Below are 22,243 nucleotides of genomic sequence, written 5' to 3'. Positions count from 1 at the left end.
CCCCTGCCCCTTCCCCAACCCCTGGCAACCACTCATCTCCATTCTCTTTCTGTGGATGTTTGCCTACTCTGGACATTTCATATAAATGGAATCATATAACATGTAGACTTTTGTATCTGGCTTCTTTCTCTGAGCATGTTTTGAGGTTCATCCATGGGATAGCACGTGTCAGTGCTTCATTGCTTTTGATGGCCGGATAATATTTCATTGTCAGCATTTGATAGGAATTTGGGTTGTTTCCCCTTTTGGCTGTGCTGCTCCGTATATTCATGTATGAGTTTCTGTGTGGATAGATGGTTCATTTCTCGTGGTCTATACCTGGGATCAGAATTGCTGGGTCTTTTGGTGTATGTTTAACTTTTTGAGGAACTGCCAGCCTTTTCTCACAGCAGCTGCACCATTTTATATTCCTACCAGTAATGTACAAAGGTTCCAGTTTCTCCACATCCTCATCAACACTTATTTTCTACTTTTTTATTGTAGTCAGCCCAATGGGCATAAAGTGGCATCTCATTGTGATTTTGATAAACATTTCCCTAATGACTACTGACTTCATTTTTATATCTTCTTTGGAGAAATATCTGTTGAAATCCTTTGCCCGTTTTGAACTAGGTTTGTCTTTTATTGTTGAATTATAAAAGTTCTTTATATATTTTGCCATATACGTAAGTGTATATATATATAATTTTTTATTTTTTTATTTTTATTATTTTTTTTGAGACAGGGCCTCACTCTCTCACCCAGGCTGGAGTGCAGTGGTGCAGTTGTGGCTCACTGGAGCCTTGACCTCCCAAGCTCAAGTGATCCTCTCACCTCAGCCCCGCCCCAAGTAGCTGGGACTACTGGCATGCACCACCATGCCTTGCTAACTTTTGTGTTTTTTGTAGAGACAGGTTTTCGCCATGTTGCTGAGGCTGGTCTCAAACTTCTGAGCTCAGGCAGGCAATCTGTCCGCCTCAGCCTCCCAAAGTGCTGGAATTACAGGCGTGAACCACCATGCCCAGCCTACTTTATATATTTTGGACACTAGACTCGTACTGGATACATGATATGCAAATATTTTCTGCCATTCTATAGGTTATTTTTTTACTTTTTTATATTTATTTATTTTGAGATGGTGTCTTGCTCTGTTGCTCAGGCTAGAATGCAATGGCATATCTCCTCTCACTGCAACCTCCACCTCCTGGGTTTAAGCGATTCTCCTGCCTCAGCCTCCCAAGTAGCTGGGATTGCAGGTGCACGCCACCATGCCTGGCTAATTTTTGTATTTTTAGTAGAGACAGGGGTTTCACCATGTTGGCCAGGCTGGTCTCAAACTCTTGACCTCGTGATCTGCCCACCTCGGCCTCCCAAAGTGCTGGGATTGTAGCCATGAGCCACCACGCCCAGACCTCTTTTTTATTTATTTTTTATTGAGACAGGATCTCACTGTGTCACTGAGGCTGGAGTGCAGTAGCATGATCATTGCTAAATGCAGCCTTGGAACCTCCCAGGCTCAAGTGACCCTCTTGCCTCAGCCTTCTGAGTAGCTGTGACTACAGGTGCACACCACCATGCCTGGGTAATTAAAAAAAGAAATTTATAGAGATGGGGTCTCACTGTGTTGCCCAGGATGGTCTTGAACTCCTGAGCCCAAGCAATCCTGTCTCCTCAGCCTCCCAAAGTGCTGGAATTATAGGTGCGAGTCACCACGCCCAGCCACAAAAGATTTTAATTTTGATTAAGTCCAATTTATATTTTTGTTGCTTTTCGGTATAATACCTAAGAATTCTATTTTCTTTCTTTCCTTTTTTTTTTTTTTTTCTATTTTTTTGAGACACGGTCTTGCCGTGTTGCCCAGGCTGGGCTGCAGTGGCATGATCTTGGCTCACTGCAACCCCCACCTCCCGGGCTCGAGTGATCCTCCCACTTCAGCCCTCCAAGTAGCTGGGACTACAGGCATGTGCCACCACCAAACCTGGCTAATTTCTGTATTTTTTTTGTAGAGATGGTGTTTCACTGTGTTGCCCAGGCTGGTCTCAAACTCCTGGGCTCAAGACATCCACCCAGCTCGGCCTCCCAAAGTGCTGGGATTACAGGTGTGAGCCACTGCTCCTGGCCAAGAATCCTATTTTCTTAAATTTCTTTCAGTGATGATTTGTAGTTTTCACAAGTCCTTGGTTAAACTTATTCCTAGTATTTTATTCTTTTGCCTCCTTTTGTAAATGGAATTGCTTTCTTAATTCCCTCTTTTGATTGTTCAGTGCTGCTTGTATAGCAGCTGATTTTGTGTGTTGATTTTGTTCTTGGCAACTTGACTGAATTCGTATTTTAACTTTAGTGAGTGTATTTGTGGATTCTTGGGGATTTTCAGTAGGTGGGATCATGCCATCTGCTAATAGAGATAGTTTTACTTTTCCTTTCTGATCTGGATGCCTTTCATTTTGTTTTCTTGCCTAATTACCCTTGCTAGCATATCCAGTATCACGGTGGATGGCAGTGGTGCAGCAGGCACCCTTGTCTTGTTCCTGATCTTAGGGGAAAGCTTTTGACCTTGGGCCATAAAGTATCAAGTCAGCTGTGGGTTTTTTTAGTTGCCCTTTATCAGATTGAGGAAATTCCCTTCTATTCCTAGTTGGTTGAATGTTTTTATCTTGAGATATTAACTTATTTGAAATTGTGTTTTACTTTTAATATAAAACTTTGGTGTGTGTGTTTTATTCCAACCAGTGCTGATTCCTAAAGAAAAGCCCCCAATCACAGTTGTGGGTGATGTTGGAGGAAGGATTGCCATCATTGTGGTATGTAGACCTTTTTTATTATTAATTCTAGCATTTGCCATTGTTATTCTGTTGATTGATTGATTACTTGATTGATTGATTTTGTGACAGTCTTGCTGTCACCCAGGCTGGATTGCAGTGGTGCGTTCTCGGCTCACTGCAACTTCTGCCTCCCAGGTTCAAACGATTCTCTTACCTCAGCCTCCCAAGTAGCTGGAATTACAGGTGCCTGCCACCATGCTTGGCTAATTTTTGTATTTTTAGTAGAGATGGGGTTTCACCACGTTGGCCAGGCTGGTCTCGAGCTCCTGACCTCATGATCTGCCCGCCTTGGCCTCCCAAAGTGCTGGGATTACAGGCGTGAGCCACTGCACCCGGCCACCACTGCATTTAAAAAACAAAAAAAAAAACTTTTTATTTTGAAGTAATTATAGATCCACAGGAGGTAGGGGGAAATACACAGGGACATCCTGTGTATTCATTACCCAGCATCCTCCATCTTGCTTAACTATGGTACAATAACACAGCCTGGAAATTCTCAGTGCCACAGTCACAGAGGTCCTTCAGACAGCACCAGTTGTGCATGTAGTGTATGTGTGTGTGTGTGTGTGTGTGTGTGCAGTCTTATCATGGGTAGCTTTGTGGAACCACCACCACAGTCAGGACACAGAATTGCTCCTTCACTGCAAGGCACCCTCATGCTTCCCTTCATAGCTACACCCACATCCTTCCCACCCAATCTGCAACCCCTGGTGTCTTTGTCCATTTTGTGCTGCTGTAACACATAAGACTAGGTTGTTTATACAGAATAGAAGAAATTTATTCTCTAACAGCTCTAGAGGCTGGATGTCCAAATCATGGCACCAGCATTTGGTCTGGTGAGGGCCTTCTTGCTGCATCCTCACATGGCAGAAGGACAAAAAGAAATGAACTTTCCTTCAGAAGGGCAGGAAAGAGGCGAACCCACTCCCACAAGCCTTTTTATAGCGACATGAATCCATTCCTCACGGCAGAGCCCTCACAACAGAGCCCTCACAACCTAAACACTTCCCCAAAGACCCCACCTCCCAACACTGTTGCACTGGGGAATAAGTTTCCAACACATGAATTTTGGAGAGACAAAAACATTCAAGCCACAGCACTGGCAACCCATGATCTGTCCTCTGTATTTCTAATTATTATTTCAAGAATGTCATATAAATGGAATCTATGGTTTATAACCTTTTGAGTTTTGGTTAACCTGCCATGATTACCCTGAGATCCATCCAGTTTGTTTTGTATATAAATATTTTATTCCTTCTTATTGCTGGGCAGTATCCCATGGCATAGAGGTACCAGAGTTTATTTGTTGAAGGACATTTGGATGATTTCCAGGTTGGAGCTATTATACATAAAACTCACTATGTACATTTATGTATGGGTTTTTGTGTGAACAGAATTTTGATTTCTCTGGGGTAATTGCACTTATAAATGCGGTTGTTGGTTTGCATAGTAGTTGCAAATATAGTCTTATAAGAGACTGTCAAACTGTTTGCCAAGGTGGCTGTACCATTTTACTAGTAGTACTTTTTAGGTAGCGTGTGTGTGTGTGTGTGTGTGTGTGTGTGTATTTTTGAGGGGGTATGGTCTGGGTCTGCTGCCCAGGTTGGAGTGCAGTGGCTTGATCACAGCTCACTGCAACTTCCACCCCCTGGGCTCAAGCAATCCTCCTGCCTCAGCCTCCCAAGTAGCTAGGACTACAGGTGCGTACCACCATGCCTGGCTAGTTTTTGTTTTTGTAGAGACTGGGTTTCACCATGTTGCTCAGGCTGGTCTTCAACGCCTGAGCTCAAGCAATCCTCCCACCTCAGCTTCCCAAAGTGCTGAGACTACAGGTGTGAGCCACCACGCCTAGCCTTTACATGTATATTTTTGATCATGGTAACTTCAGTATGCAATAAAAGAGTAGAAACCACTGAACTGGGTATTTTTTTATTAAAAACAATAATCATTATTATTTTTTCCATTATAATAACATGTAAAAAACATATTTCCCATATGCTCAGTGGAGAAAATTTGGAAATAAGGTAGCAAGAAGCAAGGGGAAAGAGGCAACCATAATTCTATTACCCAGAGTCGAAAACATCTTTTAACACTTTTTCTGTGCATTAAAAACAAAAAAAGAAAATCATACCTCCATCATTTCTGGTGCGATGTGCATTGTGACAGCACAGTGTTGGCCAGTTACGGTGCAGGAAACAGTGCTACCCCTGGGAGCCTGGAGTGTGGTGGGAGATAGCCCGAATAGTGAGTGGCAGGTGCTGTGCAGGAGGAGGCTCGTGTGAAAGTCCTGGAGGGATGCCATGGGGCACGGTGATGGGGACATGGGGCCGTGCTGTCTGCACAAGGCCAAATGGAAGAGCAGATTTTTCACAATAAATGTAGGCAGACCCTTTTTTTTCCCTGGTTGTCTAACCTATTATTATAGAAGTGCTCATATACATTCTTTTCTATCTGTGCTTTGGCAGGATGACATCATTGATGATGTTGATAGCTTTCTTGCTGCAGCAGAGACCCTGAAGGAAAGAGGTGCATATAAGATCTTTGTGATGGCAACTCATGGCTTGTTGTCTTCTGACGCCCCCCGGCTGATTGAAGAGTCTGCCATTGATGAGGTAACAGGGTCTGGGTGTGTTTGTGAGGACAGCTGCCTGGGCTTCTGGCACATCATGATCTTTAGTTACAGCAAGTAGGGACAAGACTGAGATTGTGGTTAAGAAAGGAATCAAGGGCTGGGCATGGTGGTTTATGCCTATAATCCCAGCACTTTGGGTGGCTGAGGCAGGCAGATTACCTGAGGTCAGGAGCTGGAGACCAGCCAACAGGCAGAAACCCGCTCTCTACTAAAAATACAAAAATTAGCCTTGCATGGTGGTGGGCACCTGTAATCCCAGCTACTTGGGAGGCTGAGGCAAGAGAATCGCTTGAACCCAGGGAGCAGTGGCTGCAGTGAGCCGAGATTGTGCCACTGCACTCTAGCCTGGATAACAGAATGAGACTCTGTCTCAAAAAAAAACATAATAATAATAATAATAATGTATACAACTCATTAGTTTTTAGAATGTTTGGAGTTGTGCAGTCGTTACCATAGTTGATTTTAGAACATTTTCTTCTCCCTAGAAAGGAACGCCATACCCATTAGCAGTCACTTCACATTTTCTCTCACTGACGTTAGTCCCTGGCAACCACTAATCTGCTTTCTGTCACTCTAGATTTGCCTGTTCTGGACATTTCATATTAATGAGATTACACAATGTGTGGTCTTTTGTGCTGGCTTCCTTCACTCAACATAGTATTTTCAAGGTTCATCCATGTTGTAGCATGAATCAGTACTTCATTCCATTTTATGATCAAAGAATACTCTGTTACATGGATAGTCCACATTTTGTCTCTCTTTTCGTATTTCATGTCGATAGAAATTTTTTCCACTTTTTAACTTATGCATGGTGCTGCAGTAAACATTTGTGTACAAGCTTTTGTGTAGACATCTGTTCCCTTCTCTTTGATGCGTACCTAGGTTTAGTACTGCTGGGTCATACAGTAACTTCATGTTGAAACTTTCGAGGAGCTGCCAGACTGTTTTTCAAAGCAGCCGCACCATTTTACATTCCCACAGCAGTGAGTGGGGGGGTTCCAGTTTCTCTGCACGCCTCCAATACTTGTTATTATCTTTTTTTGCCATACCTGTCCTAGTGGGTGTGAGGTTATCAAATCTTAACCTAAAAAACACAGGCCAGGCGCAGTGGCTCATGCTTGTAATCCCAGCACTTTGGGAGGCTGAGGCGGGTGGATCATGAGGTTAGGACATCGAGACCATCCTGGCGAACATGGTGAAACCCTGTCTGTACTCAAAACACAAAAAAATTAGCTGGGCTTGGTGGCGGGCGCCTGTAGTCCCAGCTACTTGGGAGGCCGAGGCAGGAGAATGGCATGAACCCGGGAGGCAGAGCTTGCAGTGAGCCGAGATGGCGTCACTGCACTCCAACCTGGGTGACAGAGCAAGACTCCATCTAAAAAAAAAAATTGAAACATTGACTTGAGACATAGATCCACTGTTTTCCTGTCATGGCGAGCCTCAGATTTGAGAAGCTATCACATTTCCAGATCAAACCATGAAGCTACTTGGCTTTCTGATGCTCTGGTTTTTTTCTCTTGCTTCACAGGTAGTGGTCACCAATACAATTCCACATGAAGTCCAGAAGCTCCAGTGCCCCAAGATTAAAACCGTGGATATCAGCATGATCCTTTCAGAGGCAATCCGTCGGATCCACAATGGGGAGTCCATGTCCTACCTTTTCAGAAACATAGGCTTAGATGACTGAACAGCTTTCCTTTAGGAAAACTCCCAAGGGCCAAACTGGAAACACAAGAGTGACTGCTCGGTGGGATAGAGTTCACAGGAACCGTCATGTTTGTTCCTCCCTCTCCCCTGTAACCTCTCTTCTTGTTGATTCCTATGAAGATAGACCAACTTTTTATGTCGGTTTGGGTGTTCGTGAGTTTGGGGAACCATTTTATAAAAGAAAACTTTATTCTCCTCTTTTGAAAAGGTAAGACCTTGTTTTAGTTTTAACTGTTCAAAAAATAACACTTGGAATAAGATTTGTAAGCTCACAAAGTCTTTTTCTGAAGTTGCTTGAGCCAAGTACTTAAAAAGTTAATAAAATAAAATGATCTGTATGATACCTGCAGTTGAAAAGCCAAAAAGATTATACTGTCAAGTCCAGTAAATGACAGTTTTAGAGATGCTTTTGTAGACAAGCATATGCAATATGTGATTGTATTTATTTTCTGCAACTAAAACAGGAATAAAAACTTGTGTTTGTGTGTTTTTCTAAAACTTTGTGTTTTGGCAATCGTTTTATAACTAAAATAAAATGAAAGCTGAATCTACACACTGTGAATGTTGAAATGTTTATCAGCTTGTTTTCTCTTCTGCAGCTTTGTGGGGGGATGCAGTAGCCTCCCAGAGATGTAATATTCTCTGTTCTGATAATTTGTCCAAGGCCCTGAAAGTTCCCTACCTGTAGTCATTTGACTGAGGAGGGAGAGGAGTTGGAATCTCAGTATGCAAGGCCGCAGGCAGCAGGAGAACCAGTGAGCACCATCTGCCCTTGGTCTTGGTGTGGCTTTGCCTCTCTTCCGTGGCTGGCTGTTCTCTGTCATGCTCTAGGGAGATGAGATGCTGGGAGATGCATCCCAAAGGGCAAGTGACATGACCCTTGTTGCTATCAAGGGTCTAAATATCATCTGTCTTTAGCGTTTAGGACCCTGAACTTCCACACAGAGTCCATTGGACTGGCCTCCCCTGGAGCACTGGCACTGGGGTTTATGCCCACCTGTCCTCCCACTCAGCCTGACTTATGAAGGAAAATGTAGACCTGCTCATAAAAACTAATTTTTCTTCCTCCCAAAACACCTTAAACCTTTGCTTTCTGCTTTTCTTGTTAGAATCTGGAATAAAATAGTAGTTTATTTAGCACAAAATTAAGATCAGTCACCAGCCATGCTGGCCTTCCCTGTGCTCCACAGAGAGCAGCGTGGCCCGTGAGCTTGCCCCAGTAGGCCAGGGCCTTGTTTGTGCAGAAGCACCAAGGGCTCTGCTTCTGGAAGCTGCCCAAGTATTCCATGGGCTCCTGTACCCCCAGCAGTGCCACCTTCACACCTAGTTTACTTCTGAGAAAACAGCTTTGGGGGAAAGGTGTTCTCTCCCCAAGTTTTCAAATCCAGTTAATGATAGAGCTATTTACTTTGAAAAAGTGTCCTTGCTTTCTGTGAACCTGTTCCTAGAAATGAGGCCTCTCGATCTTCAGAATGAATTGGCTTAGGGCATGGGATGGTAGCTGGCGGCTTCTTTGCCAGGGCAGCTCTGTCAGTTGCATGCTGGAGACCACCCAGTTTCTACATTTGGAAGAAGAGCTTTGGGAGCAAGGTGTCACCACCCATGAGATTGGAGCCTGCCTGTGGTGCCGGGACCTCCCACTGTTGCTGTGAAATGAGCTGAAGAGGCTTCAGTAAGTCTCACAGCTCCAGCCTCTGCTGGGTTTGGGTTTTTTCCTACCTTCTGCTCTTTGGATGCTATCTAACCATTTGCTACTATAGATGACGGTTGAAGTCACCATGTGGTTTGGCTTATACCAAGTGACAGGCACTTCCTGAGCAGCCATGGGGCGTCCCCTGGGGTGGCCGTGCTGACACAGTGGCCCTCCATGGTTTGGGAATGGCGGTGCTGCACTAGCAGGGAGGACGGGTCCTGCTCTGGGCTCCTTGGAGATGCAGTGGACTCTCAGGCTCCTTCAGTGGGAGGTTTCCTCCTGCCACTGTGTCCAGGGAACTTTGACCCCCATGGTTTTTCCTGGCATGTCATCCTTCATGAAGAAAAGTCATATTTACAGAAGTGAATGGAAACATGTTTTATGGGAGTGTTTTCCTCTGGGTAATGAACTTGGCTAAGGCTAGGATCCTTCACACCCACAGAGACTCGAAGGTCTGCTCTGAGTTGGCTCTGGAAGAACGTGAAGATGAGTGCCGGGGGGAGCCACGGGCAGGGCATGTGCCAGGGGATGGCTGACAGAGGGCTGAGGCCGGGAAAGACAATTGGCAGATGATGGTGGGGGAAAGTGGAGTGCCACGTCCTGGCCCGCCGGGCTGGGGCAGGAGGATGGAGGCCCTCAAGGGGCAAGTCAGGTGCCCAGTAAGGACACCCAAACCTTTCAGCCACCCCCTTCCCTGTCTAGAGGAGACCCCGTATACAGTTTCTCCATGTATTATAGGCTTTTCTTTGGCCAAAGAAGCCATTTACCCTCTAGACTACTGTCTTTGCTAGAGACAGAGACAGTCTCTGTGGCCAGAGATAATGGTGAAGTAAACCCAGAAATTCTATGACAGAAAACAGGCTAATCGTTTCCAGTTCTGACTGTGACGTCATCGCTTGACAGATGTGGTTAGAGCAATGCTCTCGAGGCATCAAGAGCACACAGGATGCCACCAAAGGGCATGAGTGGATGGACAAATACCAGTTCCACCACACTGGGACATTAATCTTTTGTCTCTCACTGTTTATTACCTCTAAGGCTGAGGAGGGAGGATTGCTTGAACCCAGGAGGTGGAGGTCACAATGAGCCGAGATCATGCCACTGCACTCCAACCTGGGCAACAGAGCAAGACCCCATCTCAAAAAAAGTTGTAGAATTCAACACCTACTTTTAACAGATCAACCAGACAAAAGATCAATAAGGAAAGAGATCACATCACTGTACTCCATGCTGGTGACAGAGTGAGACTCTCTCAAGAAAAAAAAAAAAAAAAAAGGCTGAAATGCTCAATTTTATGTTGTATGTATTGTGTACTTTATAAAACATCGTTGGAAGAAATTAAAGACGACCTAAATAGGAAGACATCCCACGATCACGGGTTGGAAATCTTAATATCATTAAGATGCAATACTCCAAAGCAATCTACAGATTCAGTGTAATATCTATCAAAATCCCCAATGGCATCTTTTGGCAGCTATAGAAAAGCCCATCCTTAAATTCATACGGAATCACCGAGGACCTCAAATAGCCAAATCAGTGTGAAAAAGAACAAAGTTTGAGGACTTGTACTTCTCGATTTCAGAACTTACTACTAAGCTATACTAATCAAAGACAGTGTAGTTCTGGCATAAGGAGAGGCATATAAGTCAATGGAGTAGAATCAAGAGTTCAGAAATAAACACTGTATCTCTAGTCAATTGATTTTCGACAAAGTTGCCAAGATCTCTCAGCAGGAAAAAGAATGGTGATTTTTGGGGGTGGGGTTCTTTTTCGTTTTGTTTTGTTTTGTTTTTTTGAGACAGAGTCTCACTCTGTTGCCCAGGCTGGAGTGCAGTGGCACGATCTCGGTTTACTGGCACTATCTCGGCTCACTGCAACCTCTGCCTCCTGGGTTCAAGCAATTCTTGTACCTCAGCCTTCCAAGTAGCTGAGTCTACAGGCACACACCACCATGCCTGTATATATATATATACACACACACACACACACACACACACACACACATATATATATATTGTTTTCTTTTTTTCTTTTTGAGACTGAGTCTCACTCTGTCGTCCAGGCTGGAGTGCAGTGATACAATCTTGGCTCACTGCAACCTGCACCTCCCGTGTTCAAGCAATTCTCCTGCCTCAGCCTCCTGAGTAGCTAGGATTACAGGCATATGCCACCATACCCAGCCAATTTTTGTATTTTTAGTAGAGACGGGGTTTCACCATGTTGGTCAGGCTGTTCTCAAACTCCTGACCTTGTGATCTGCCTGCCTCAGCCTCCCAAAGTGCTGGGATTACAGGCGTGAGCCACCGTGCCCGGCCCAAAAACATTTTTTAAATGGGATTTGAATAGGCATTCCCACAAAGAAAGATATACAAAAGATAGGCGGTGGCTCAAGCCTGTAATCCCAAGCACTTTGGGAGGCCGGACGGCGGTCACGAGGGTCAGGAGATTGAGACCATTCCTGGCCGAACACGGGTGAAGGTGAAACCCCGTCTCTACTAAAAATACAAAAATCTAGCCGGGCGAGGTGGCGGGCGCCTGTAGTCCCAGCTACTTGGGAGGCTGAGGCAGGAGAATGGCGGGAACCCGGAAGGCGGAGCTTGCAGTGAGCTGAGATCCGGCCACTGCACTCCAGCCTGGGCGACATAGCAAGACTCCGCCTCAAAAAAAAAAAAAAAGAAAGATATACAAAAAGATATACAGGCCGGGTGTGGTGGCTCACGCGTGTAATCCCAGCATTTTGAGAGGCCGTGGGTGAATCACTTGATGCCAAGAATTTGAGACCAGCCTGGCCAACGTGGAAAAGCCCCGTCGCTACTAAAAATACAAAAATTAGCTGAGCATGGTGGTGCACGCCTGTAATTCAAGCTACTCAATGGCTGAGACACAAGAATCGCTTGAACCCAGGAGGCAGAGGTTGTAGTGAGCCAAGATTATGCCAAGACACGGTAACTCAGTTTCAAAAAAAAAAAAAAAAAAGATGTACAGGCATTCATACAAAAAATATATCTAAATGGAAAGATGCTCAGCATCATTAGTCATTATAGGTAGTATAAACAAAAACCACAATGAGATACCACTTGATACCCATTTGAATGGTTGTACTACAAAACAAAACCAGAAATAACAAGTGTCGGCACCAGTTGCAGTGCTGCACACCTGTAGTCCCAACTACTCGAGAGGCTGAGGTGGGAGGATCACTTGAGCCCAGGGGTCTGAGACCAGCCTGGGCAACATAGTGAGACCCTGCCTTGTAAAACAAACTAACAAAAACAAGTATTGGCAAGAATATGGAAAAATTGGAGCCCTCATACATACACTGCTGGTGGAAAGGTAAAATGATGAAGCTGCTGTGGAAAACAGTCTGACAGTTCCTCAAAAAATTAAACATAAAATTACCAGATGATCCAGCAGTTCTGCTCCTGGGTATATTCCAAAAAACATTACAAACAGATACCCAAATAAGTACATGGACATACATGTTCAGATGCACTATTCACCATCACCAAATTGTGCAATCCCAAATGTCCATCAATGGATCAATAAACAAATCTTAGTATTTAATGCCTGTAATCCTAATACTTTGAGAGGCCAATGCAGACAGATCACTTGAGTTCAGGAGTTCAAGACCAGCCTAGACAACATGGTTGAAACCTCGTCTCTACCAAAAGAAAAAAAAAATAATTAGCCAGATGTGGTGGCACCAACCTGTAGCCAGCTACTTGGGAGGCTGAAATGGGAGAATCACTTGAACCTGGGAGGCAGAGTTCGCAGTGAGCCAAGATAGCACCACTGCACGCCAGCCTGAGCAACAGAGTGAGACCCTGTCTCAAACAAAAAAAAAAAAAAAAAAAAAAACTTAGTATTTACATAGAATAAAAAGGAATAGATTACTGTGTGAGTTACAATGTGCATAAGCCTCTAAAACATTATGCTAAATGAAATTAACCTGACACAGAAGGTCACATATTGTGTGATTCCATTTATATAAAATATCCAGAATAGCCAAATCCCTAAAAAGAGAAAGCAGATATGTAGTTATCAGGGGATGAGTAGATAGATATGTAGCTGATGTAGTTATCCAGGGCAGTGGTCCCCAGCCTTTCTGGCACCAGGGGCTGGTTTTATGGAAGACAATTTTTCCACAGATTGGGGCAACTGGTGGGGGATGGTTTGGAGATGAAACTGCTCCATCTCAGATCATCAGGCATTAGATTCTTATAAGGAGTGTGCAACCTGGATCCCTCACATACACAGTTCACAATAGGGTTCTCAGTCCTACAAGAATCTAATGCCCTGTAATCCCAGCACTTTGGGAGGCCGAGACAGGCGGATCACGAGGTCAGGAGATCGAGACCATCCTGGCTAACACGGTGAAACCCCGTCTCTACTAAAAAATACAAAAATCTAGCCGGGCGAGGTGGCGGGCGCCTGTAGTCCCAGCTACTCGGGAGGCTGAGGCAGGAGAATGGCGGGAACCCGGGAGGCGGAGCTTGCAGTGAGCTGAGATCCGGCCACTGCACTCCAGCCCGGGAGACAGAGCGAGACCTCTTCAAAAAAAAAAAAAAAAAAAAAAAAGAATCTAATGCTGTCACTGATCTGACAGGAGGTAGAGCTCAGGCAGTAATGCTGGCTTGCCTGCCGCTCACCTCCTGCTGTGCGGCCCATGGTCCTGGGGTTTGGGGACCCCTGATCCAGGGGATATAGTGGGTTATAGGGAGAAACTTTTTTTTTCTTTGAGATGGAGTTTTGCTCTGTTCCCCAGGCTGGAGTGCAGTGGTGCGATCTAGGCTCACTGTAACCTCTGCCTCCTGGGTTCAAGCAATTCTCCTGCCTCAGCCTCCCGAGTAACTGGGACGACAGGCGCATGCAGCCGCGCCTGGCTAATTTTTTATATTTTTAGTAGAGACAGGGTTTCACCATATTGGCCACGCTGGTCTCAAACTCCTGACCTCGTGATCCAGCCACCTCGGTCTCCCAAAGTGCTGGGATTACAGGCATGAGCCACCGCGCCTGGCCAGGGAGAAACTTCTTAATGGGCACAGGATTTTCTCTTGGAGTGACAGAAATGTTTTGGAACTAGACAGAGGTGGTGAGTGCACAACATTGTGAATGCACTAAATGCCACTAAATTATTCATTTTTTATTTTATTATTTATTTTTTGAGACAGGTACTCACTGTCACCCAGGTTGGAGTGCAGTGATGCAATCGCAGCTTACTGCAAGCCTCCCAGGCTCAAGCGATCCTCCCTCCTCAGCCTCCCAGGAGGCTGGGACCACAGGCATGTGCCACCATACCCAGCTAAGTTTTGTATTTTTAGTAGACACAAGGTTTTGTCATATTTTCCAGGTTGGTCTCGAATTCCTGGGCTCAAGTGATCCTCCCGCCTCAGCTTCCCAAAGTGCTGGGATTACAGGTATCAGCCACCGCGCCTGACTAAATTATTCACTTTAAAATGTTAATTTTATGTTTTGTGAATTTCTTCTTAATAAATTTCAGTTCCACATGTAAAAAGCTTGGGAGTTGTGACTCCATCCTCACAACAAGTACAAAGCTCAACAAACTGAAAATTCAACGCTACTTAGTTAGATCCATAGGAGAAGTGAGGTCACAGGGCAAACCACTGCTGCCATAATCAAAGAGACAGAAATGCAAACACTGAGAACAATGTACAGAAGTCTTTACAGGAACCGGTGCCAGAGTTAGGAAACCTGAACTGTAGTTGACAAATTGTTAGAGGCTAGGTGAGAACAAGTCTGAGGGTTAAAAACTTCAGGAGGACCCCGTCATATGGGGACCCCATACTTTTGTGAATTTTACCTTCTCGAGAAGAATCCCCTTGAGCTTCCAGCAGGGAGACGGAAATAGGAATGATTCTGAAAGCTTCAGAGCACTGTGCTCTTCTTGACAAACTCTGCCCTCGGGAGAAGCTAGTTAACCAGAGCCTAACATTATGGGGTTTTATCAGAGCCTAACTGAACTAGGAGAAGGGTAAAACCTAATTCTAGCCAATTCTAACTTTCCATGTGGGAGAAGAGAAATACCCAACTAAAGCTCACCCTAGCCAACCATGTGGGAGAAGGCTGGTATCCAATCCCAGCCCACTCTCGCCATCCTTTCCTACCTAAGGGTAGAGAAGAAAATCTGAGAAAAGCTCAGTGACATTCACAGTCCAGAGGCACCAGGTCACCAGAAAAGACTGAGACCTAATTGTAGGACCTCCTCCCACACCTCACCACCGCATCATTAAAGGCTTATTTATAGTAGTCCCTTTTACCCAGTACATCACTTCCAGCTATCAAGAAAAAAATTACAGGGCATGTTAAAAAGCAAAGAATAGTTCAAAGAGACAGAGCAAGCATCAAACCAGACCTGGCACAAGGGATGCTGAAATTATCAGATACGGAATTTTTTTTTTTTTTTTTTGAGACAGAGTCTCACTCTGTGTCACCCAGGTTGGAGTGCAGTGGCATGATCTCGGCTCACTGCAACCTCTGCCTCCTGGGTTCAAATGATGCTTGTGCCTCAGCCTCCCGAGTAGCTGGGATTACAGGTGCGTGCCAGTTAATGCCCAGTTAATTTTTGTATTTTTAGTAGAGATGGGGTTTCACCAAGCTGCCCAGGCTGATCTTGAACTCCTGGCCTCAAGTGATCTTCCCACCTCTGCCTCCCAAAGTGCTGGGACTACAGGTGTGAGTCACTGTGTCTGGCCAGACATGAAATTTTTTTTTTTTTTTTTGAGACGGAGTCTTGCTCTGTCATGCAGGCTGAAGTGCAATGGCATGATCTTGGCTCACTGCAGCATCCGCCTCCCAGGTTCAAGTGATTCTGCCTCAGTTTCCTGAGTAGCTGGGAATATAAGCGTGCGACACCACGCCAGGCTTATTTTTATATTTTTAGTAGAGACAGGTTTCGCCATGATTGGCCAAGCCGGTCTTGAATGCATGACCTCAGGTGATCTGCTGCCTGACTCAGCATCCCAAAGTGTTGGGATTACAGGCCTGAGCCACCATGCCCAGCCAAGGAATTTAAAACAACTATGATTAAAATGCCAAGCGTTCTCATTAAGCAGACAGCATGCAAGAACAGATGGGCGATGAAAGCAGAAAGGTAGAAATCTTAAGAACAATAAAAAAAATGCTACAGATAAAAACACTGTAACAGAAATGAAGAATGCCTTTGATAGACCTATTAGTAGTTCGAACATGACTGAGCAGAGAACCTCTGAGCGTTAGAATATATATATTTTTTTTCTTTCAAGATGGAGTCTCACTCTGTCGCCCAGGCTGGACTGCAGTGGCGCGATCTTGGCTTACTACAACCTCCACCTCCCAGGCTCAAGCAATTCTCGCACCTCAGCTTCCCAAGTAGCTGGGATTACAGACATGCACTATCATGCCCAGCTAATTTTTGTATTTTTAGTAGAGACGGGGTTTCTCCATGTTGGTCAGGCTAGTCTCGAACTCCCAACCTCATGTGATCCACCCACCTCGGCCTCCCAAAGTGCTAGGATTACAGGTGTGAGCCACAGCGCCTGGCCTCACTTTAGAATATCTTAATAGAAACCTCCAAAACTGAGAAGCAAAGAGAACAAAGACAAAAAAAAAAAAGAGTATGTGGAGCAATTACAAAAGGTGTAACATACACGTAAATGGGAATAGCAGAAGGAAAAGAGAGACAGGAAGAGAAGAAATATTACACTGCAAGTTTCCTCAAATCAATGTCAGACACCAAACCACAGATCCAAGAAGGTCAAAGAACACTGAGCAGGATAAATGACAAATGAAACAAAAACCCTGCACATAAATGACATTTTCAAATTACAGGAAATCAAAGACAAAGGAAAAAGTCCTGAAAGAAGTAGAGGAAAAGAAAAAAATCTGAAAGAAGTCAGAGGAAAAAAGTATGTTACCTACAGAGAAGCAAAGATAAAAATGACATGTGACTCCTCAGAAATCATGCAAGAAGGAAGAGTGGAGTGAAATATTCAAGTGTTGAGAGAAAAACACTACCAACCTAGAATTCTGTGCCCTGTGAAAATATCCTTCAAATGTGAATGAGAAATACTTCCTCGGACAAACAAAAATTGAGAGAATTTATTGCCAGTATATCTGCCTTGTAATAAATAAATCCTTTTTTCTTCTTTTTTTCTTTCTTTTTTTTTAAATTTTTATTATTATTTTTTTTTTTTCCGAGACAAAGTCACACTACTCTGTCGCCCAGGCTGGAGTGCAATGGCGCGATCTTGGCTCACTGCAGCTTCCACCTCCTGGACTCAAGCAAGGATCCTTCCACACCTCAGCCTCCTGAATACCTGAGACTACAGACACTTGCCACCATGCCTGGCTAATTTTTTTGTATTTTTTGTGGAGACAGGGTTTCTCTGTGTTGCCCAGGTTGGTCTCAAACTCCTGTCCTCAAGCAATCCACTCGTCTTGGCCTCCCAAAGTGCTGGGATTATAGGTGTAAACCACCGTGCCTGGCCATAAATTCTTTTAAGAAAATAAGGAAAATAATATAGATCAGAAATTTGGATCTACATAAAGAAAGAAAGAACATCAAAGAAGGAGTAAATCCACATGACCTGAGCTTACACCTCTGTCTTCTGCACAGATTGGGTAATGGAACACTAAATCTTTTTGTTTTTTTGTTTTTTTTTTTTAGACGGAGTCTGGCTCTGTCCCCCAGGCTGGAGTACAGTGGCATGATCTCAGCTGACTGCAAGCTCCATCTCCCGGGTTCACGCCATTCTCCTCCTGCCTCAGCCTCCCAAGTAGCTGGGACAACAGGTACCAGCCACCATGCCCAGCTAATTTTTTGAGAATGGTGTGAACCCGGGAGGCGGAGCTTGCAATCAGCCGAGATCACGCCACTGCCCTCCAGCCTGGGCGACAGAGTGAGACTCCGTCTCAAAAATCAAAACAAAAAAAATAGAAAGAACTTTAGGACAGGCATGGGGGTTCACACTTGTAATCTCAGGCTGAAGTGGGAGGATTATTTGTGCCCATGAGTTCGAGACCAGCTTGTACAACACAGGGAGACCCTGTCTCTATAAGAAATTTTAAAATTAGCCGGGCCTGGTGGTGTGAATCTGTAGTCCCAACTACTCTGGAGACTGAGGTAGGAGGATTGCTTGAGCCCACGAGGTGCAGGTTGCAGTGAGCTGAGATCACACCACTGCACTCCAGCCTGGGCAACAGAGCTGTCAAAAAACCAAAACAACAACAACAAAGCAAAAAGAAAAAAAAATCCAATAAGAAAACAATTTTAAAACGTGTGAAAGATCTTATCAGACATGTCATTGAATAAAATATAAAGATGGCAGATAAGCATGTGAGATGCTCAACATTGTATGTCATCATGGAATTGCAAATTCAAACAACAGTGAGACACCACTGCAAACCTATTAGAGTGGCCAAAATCCAGAACACTGACAACACCAAACGCTGGGGAGGATGTGGAGCAACAGGAACTCTCATTCACTGCTGGTGGGAATGCAAAATGGTATGGCTACTTTGTTGGGATTTGTTTTTTTTGAGACAGAGTCTCGCTCTGTAGCCCAGGCTGGAGTGCAGTGGCGCCATCTTGCTCACTGCTACCTCTGCCTCCTGGGTCCCGGTTCAAGCAATTCTCCTGCCTCAGGAGGCAGAAGTTGCAGTGAGTCGAGATCGCGCCACTGCACTCCTGCCTGGGCGGCAAAGTAAAACCCTGCCTGAAAAAAAAAATGTAAAAATGGACAATAACAAGTATTCGTGAGAATGTGGAGAAACTGGGTGCCTTGCTGGTGGGAATGTAAAGTGGTGCAACTCTTCTGGAAGACAGTTTGGCCATTCCTCAAAGTTTAACACAGAATTACCATACGAGCCAGCAATTCCACTCCTAAGTGTATGCCTAAAGAAATTGAAAGCAGGGCTTCTTCCAAAGTACCATTAGAAGTAAAAAAAAAAAAAAAAAAAATTTGGCTGGGCGAGGTGGCTCACACCTGTAATTCCAGCACTGTGGGAGGCTGGGGTGGTGGACCACTTGAGGCTAGGAGTTTAAGACCAGCCTGGCCAACCTGGCGAAACCCTGTCTCTACTCAAAATACAAAATTTAGCCTGTAATCCTAGCCACTTGGGAGTCTGAGGCATGAGAATCACCTGAGACCGGGAGGTGGAGGTTGGTTGCTGTGAGGCAAGACTGCGCTCCTGCACGCCAGCCTAGGTGACAGAGTCAGATTCTGTCTCAAAAACAAAACAAAAACAAATGTTTTAGTTAAAAAAAAAAATTAAAAAAGGAAGCAGGGTCTCAAAGAGATACTTTCACCCCAGTGTTCATAGCAACTTTATTCACAATAGACAAAAGGTAGAAAAAAGTCAGATATCCATGCAACCGATGAATGAATAAACGAACCATGGCATACACGTACAGTTGACAATTATTCAGTGAGAAGACGGAGCAAAGCGCCGACGCACACTACAACATGGATGAACCCTGAAAACCTCCTAAGCGAAAGCACTCAGACGCAAAAGACCACGCATCGTGTGATTCCACTTACATAATATACCTGTTTCGGAAAAACTTCCAAACCGGGTTTTACCTTTGCTCTCACACTGCAACAAACGCAGAAGACTTATGTGACCAAATGTGTGGATGTCTCCCCACCAATAAACAAGCAATCAGTTCTGCAGCAGACACCAGCAAGGTGCCCTCCAATTCAATTCTAACACAACATACCCAGGGTGAGGGCTCAGTTCCCAAGGCTGACTCCTCCTTCCCACCAGACCGGGCCTCTGGAACTTCTGATCCACAAGCTTCAAGTTGGGTAACCACAACCCCCTCTTTGGATTCAATTATTTTGCTAGAGCGGCTCACAGAACTCAGTGTAACACTTAGGAGGCTTACTGGTTTATTGTGAAGGGTATTTTAAAGGATACAAAGACAGTCAGAGGAAGAGATACACAGGGTGAGGTCTGGAAGGGTCCTGAGCACAGGAGCTTCTGTCCCTGCAGTTGGGGAGTGCCACCCTCCCAGCACGGAGATGAGTTCTTGTTCACCTTCCTGCCTGCCTCCACGGGTTCAGCCATCTGGCAGCTCTCTGGACCTAGTCTTCTTGGGCTTTTATGAAAGCTTCCTGAGATCAGCATTCCTTCCCCCAGGGTGTGGGGCAGGACCCACTCTGGAATGAGGATTGTATGACCCACAATTAGAAAGGCAGGGGAAGATTAGAGGCCGCCTTGGGGCAGGTGAGAGGAGGGCAGGAGAAGGTCAGAGAGATTCTGTTTCCTGAGGCCTGACATGCCAGATGTGATAACAATAGAATGTAGTAAGGGCTATGGAGTTGAGTCAGGAACTCTGGGTGGAAACCTATGTATATACATAACACCACAACACCAGAGAAGGCAACTCCTACATACCTGTGATACCACAACACCAGAGAAGGGCAAATCCACAAAGAGGGAAAGTAGACTGGTGGCTGCCAGAGGCTTGGGGAGGGGAATGAAGAGTGATGCTTAATTGGTACAAGGTTTCATTGGAGGGGATGAAAAATGTTGGAACAGGCTGGGCGCGCTGCCTCATGCCTGTAGTCCCAGGACTTTGGGAGGCTGAAGTGGGTGGATCACTTGAGGTCAGGAGTTCAAGACCAGCCTGGCCAACACGGTGAAACCCTTTCTCTACTAAAAATACAAAAATTAGCCAGGTGTGATGGTGCATGCCTGTAATTCCAGCTACTCGGGAGGCTGAGGCAGGAGAATTGATCGAACCCAGGAGGCGGAGGTTGCAGTGAGTCGAGATCGTGCCACTGCACTCCAGCCTGGGTGACAGAGCAAGACTGCATCTCGAAAAAATTAAATAAATAAAAAGAAAAATGTTGGAATAGGTAATGGCGACTTGTGCACAGCATTGTGAAGGTGCTGGAAGCCACAGACTTGTACACTTTAAAGGGGTTAAAATGACAGATTTTATGTTAAGTTCTCCCTCGATAATGATAAAAACATTATGTTAGTGTTCTCCCTTGATAATGATTAAAAAAAAAAAAAAAAAGAATAGGCGGGCCAGGCGCGGTGGCTGACACCTGTAATCCCAGCACTTTGGGAGGCTGAGACAGGCAGATCACGAGGTCAGGAGATCGAGACCATCCTGGCTAACACGGTGAAACCCCGTCTCTACTAAAAATACAAATAAAAAATTAGCTGGGCGTGGTGGCAGGCACCTGTGGTCCCAGCTATTTGGGAGGCTGAGGCTGGAGAACGGTGTGAACCTGGGAGGTGGAGCTTGCAGTTAGCCCAGATGGTGCCACTGCACTCCAGCCTGGGTGACAGAGCGAGACTTCGTCTCAAAAAAAAAGAAAAGAGAGGCCGGGCGCGGTGGCTCAAGCCTGTAATCCCAGCACTTTGGGAGGCCGAGACGGGCGGATCACGAGGTCAGGAGATCGAGACCATCCTGGCTAACATGGTGAAACCCCGTCTCTACTAAAATACAAAAAACTAGCCGGGCGACCTGGCGGGCGCCTGTAGTCCCAGCTACTCGGGAGGCTGAGGCAGGAGAATGGCGGAAACCCGGGAGGCGGAGCTTGCAGTGAGCTGAGATCCGGCCACTACACTCCAGCCTGGGCGGCAGAGCGAGACTCCGTCTCAAAAAAAAAAAAAGAAAAGAGAAAGAAAAGAAGAGGCTTCTGGGATTGAAGGGCCTCAGCGGCCCCAGCATCTGAAGATTCCTCAGTCCTCAGTTCCCTGGGTTCCTTGGACCTCCTGCAGTGATGTGGTGAGGGGAGACCCTGTGTCGGTCACCGGAGGAGCCAGGTGGCGGGGGGTGGGGGCAGATACTACTGTGTTGTGTGGTGGCACAGCCACAAGCCCAGCAGGGCCAGGGAGGCCCTGAAGAGGGAGGAGCCAAGGAAGCCTTCACAGAGACAGTGATGTCTCAGTTCCATCTTGAAGGATGAGTACCAGTTCACCAAGGAGACTGAGAGGTAGGGAGACTTGAGGACACCCAGGGAGGAACTGGGGGCAGCAGGAGCTGGAGCTGGGTGGGGGCAGGGCCAGGTCCAGGGCCCCTGATGCCAAGCCCAAGGCCTTGCACTCAATCTCTGGAGCAGTAAAGGCCGTTGAAGGTAAGTTTCAAACAGGCGTGTCATGTCCAGGGTTAGGCTTTTAGGGTCTTCTGACATCCTGTGCGTGGTGGGTAGATTCAAAAGGATAAGACTGGAGGCCGGTGATCCGTCCCTCCCTGCCTGTGCTGGGCGCCTGGTCTGCATCGGTTCCGTTACCTCCCAGCAGCCCTTCCCGGCTGCCTTCACTTCCCTCCACTCTGCTGCTCTGCTGGCTGAGCTCTGGGTTCTCCCATCTAGGTGCCCACTTGACCACTCCCCTCAAGGGCCTGAGGCTGGACAGTCCAACTTCCATCACTCCCCGCCCAAACCCACCCTCTCC

General features: G+C 45.7%; 1 protein-coding gene across 13 annotated transcripts in view; it reads left to right on the top strand.

Moving 5' to 3' along the window:
- PRPSAP2 (phosphoribosyl pyrophosphate synthetase associated protein 2) overlaps nt 1–7,691 on the top strand; it is a 71,803-nt gene extending 64,112 nt beyond the window's left edge. For 7 of the 13 annotated variants that reach the window (XM_017854725.1, XM_017854728.1, XM_017854730.1 and 4 more), the window contains 3 exons: nt 2,710–2,780; nt 5,267–5,413; nt 6,962–7,691. In XM_017854725.1, the coding sequence (XP_017710214.1) occupies nt 2,710–2,780; nt 5,267–5,413; nt 6,962–7,120 (377 nt within the window). In that variant the 3' untranslated portion in view covers nt 7,121–7,691. The remainder of the gene's footprint in view (nt 1–2,709; nt 2,781–5,266; nt 5,414–6,961) is intronic. The other 6 variants (XM_017854717.1, XM_017854720.1, XM_017854721.1 and 3 more) reach the window with 2 other exon arrangements.
- Nucleotides 7,692–22,243: the final 14,552 nt, after the last annotated feature.

The sequence above is a fragment of the Rhinopithecus bieti genome, unplaced genomic scaffold (genome assembly GCF_001698545.2).
Source record: "Rhinopithecus bieti isolate Rb0 unplaced genomic scaffold, ASM169854v2 scaffold_39885, whole genome shotgun sequence".
Lineage (NCBI taxonomy): Eukaryota > Metazoa > Chordata > Mammalia > Primates > Cercopithecidae > Rhinopithecus > Rhinopithecus bieti.
The sequence above is the reverse complement of the archived record's forward strand: the minus strand, read 5'-3'. Positions and strand labels throughout refer to the sequence as shown.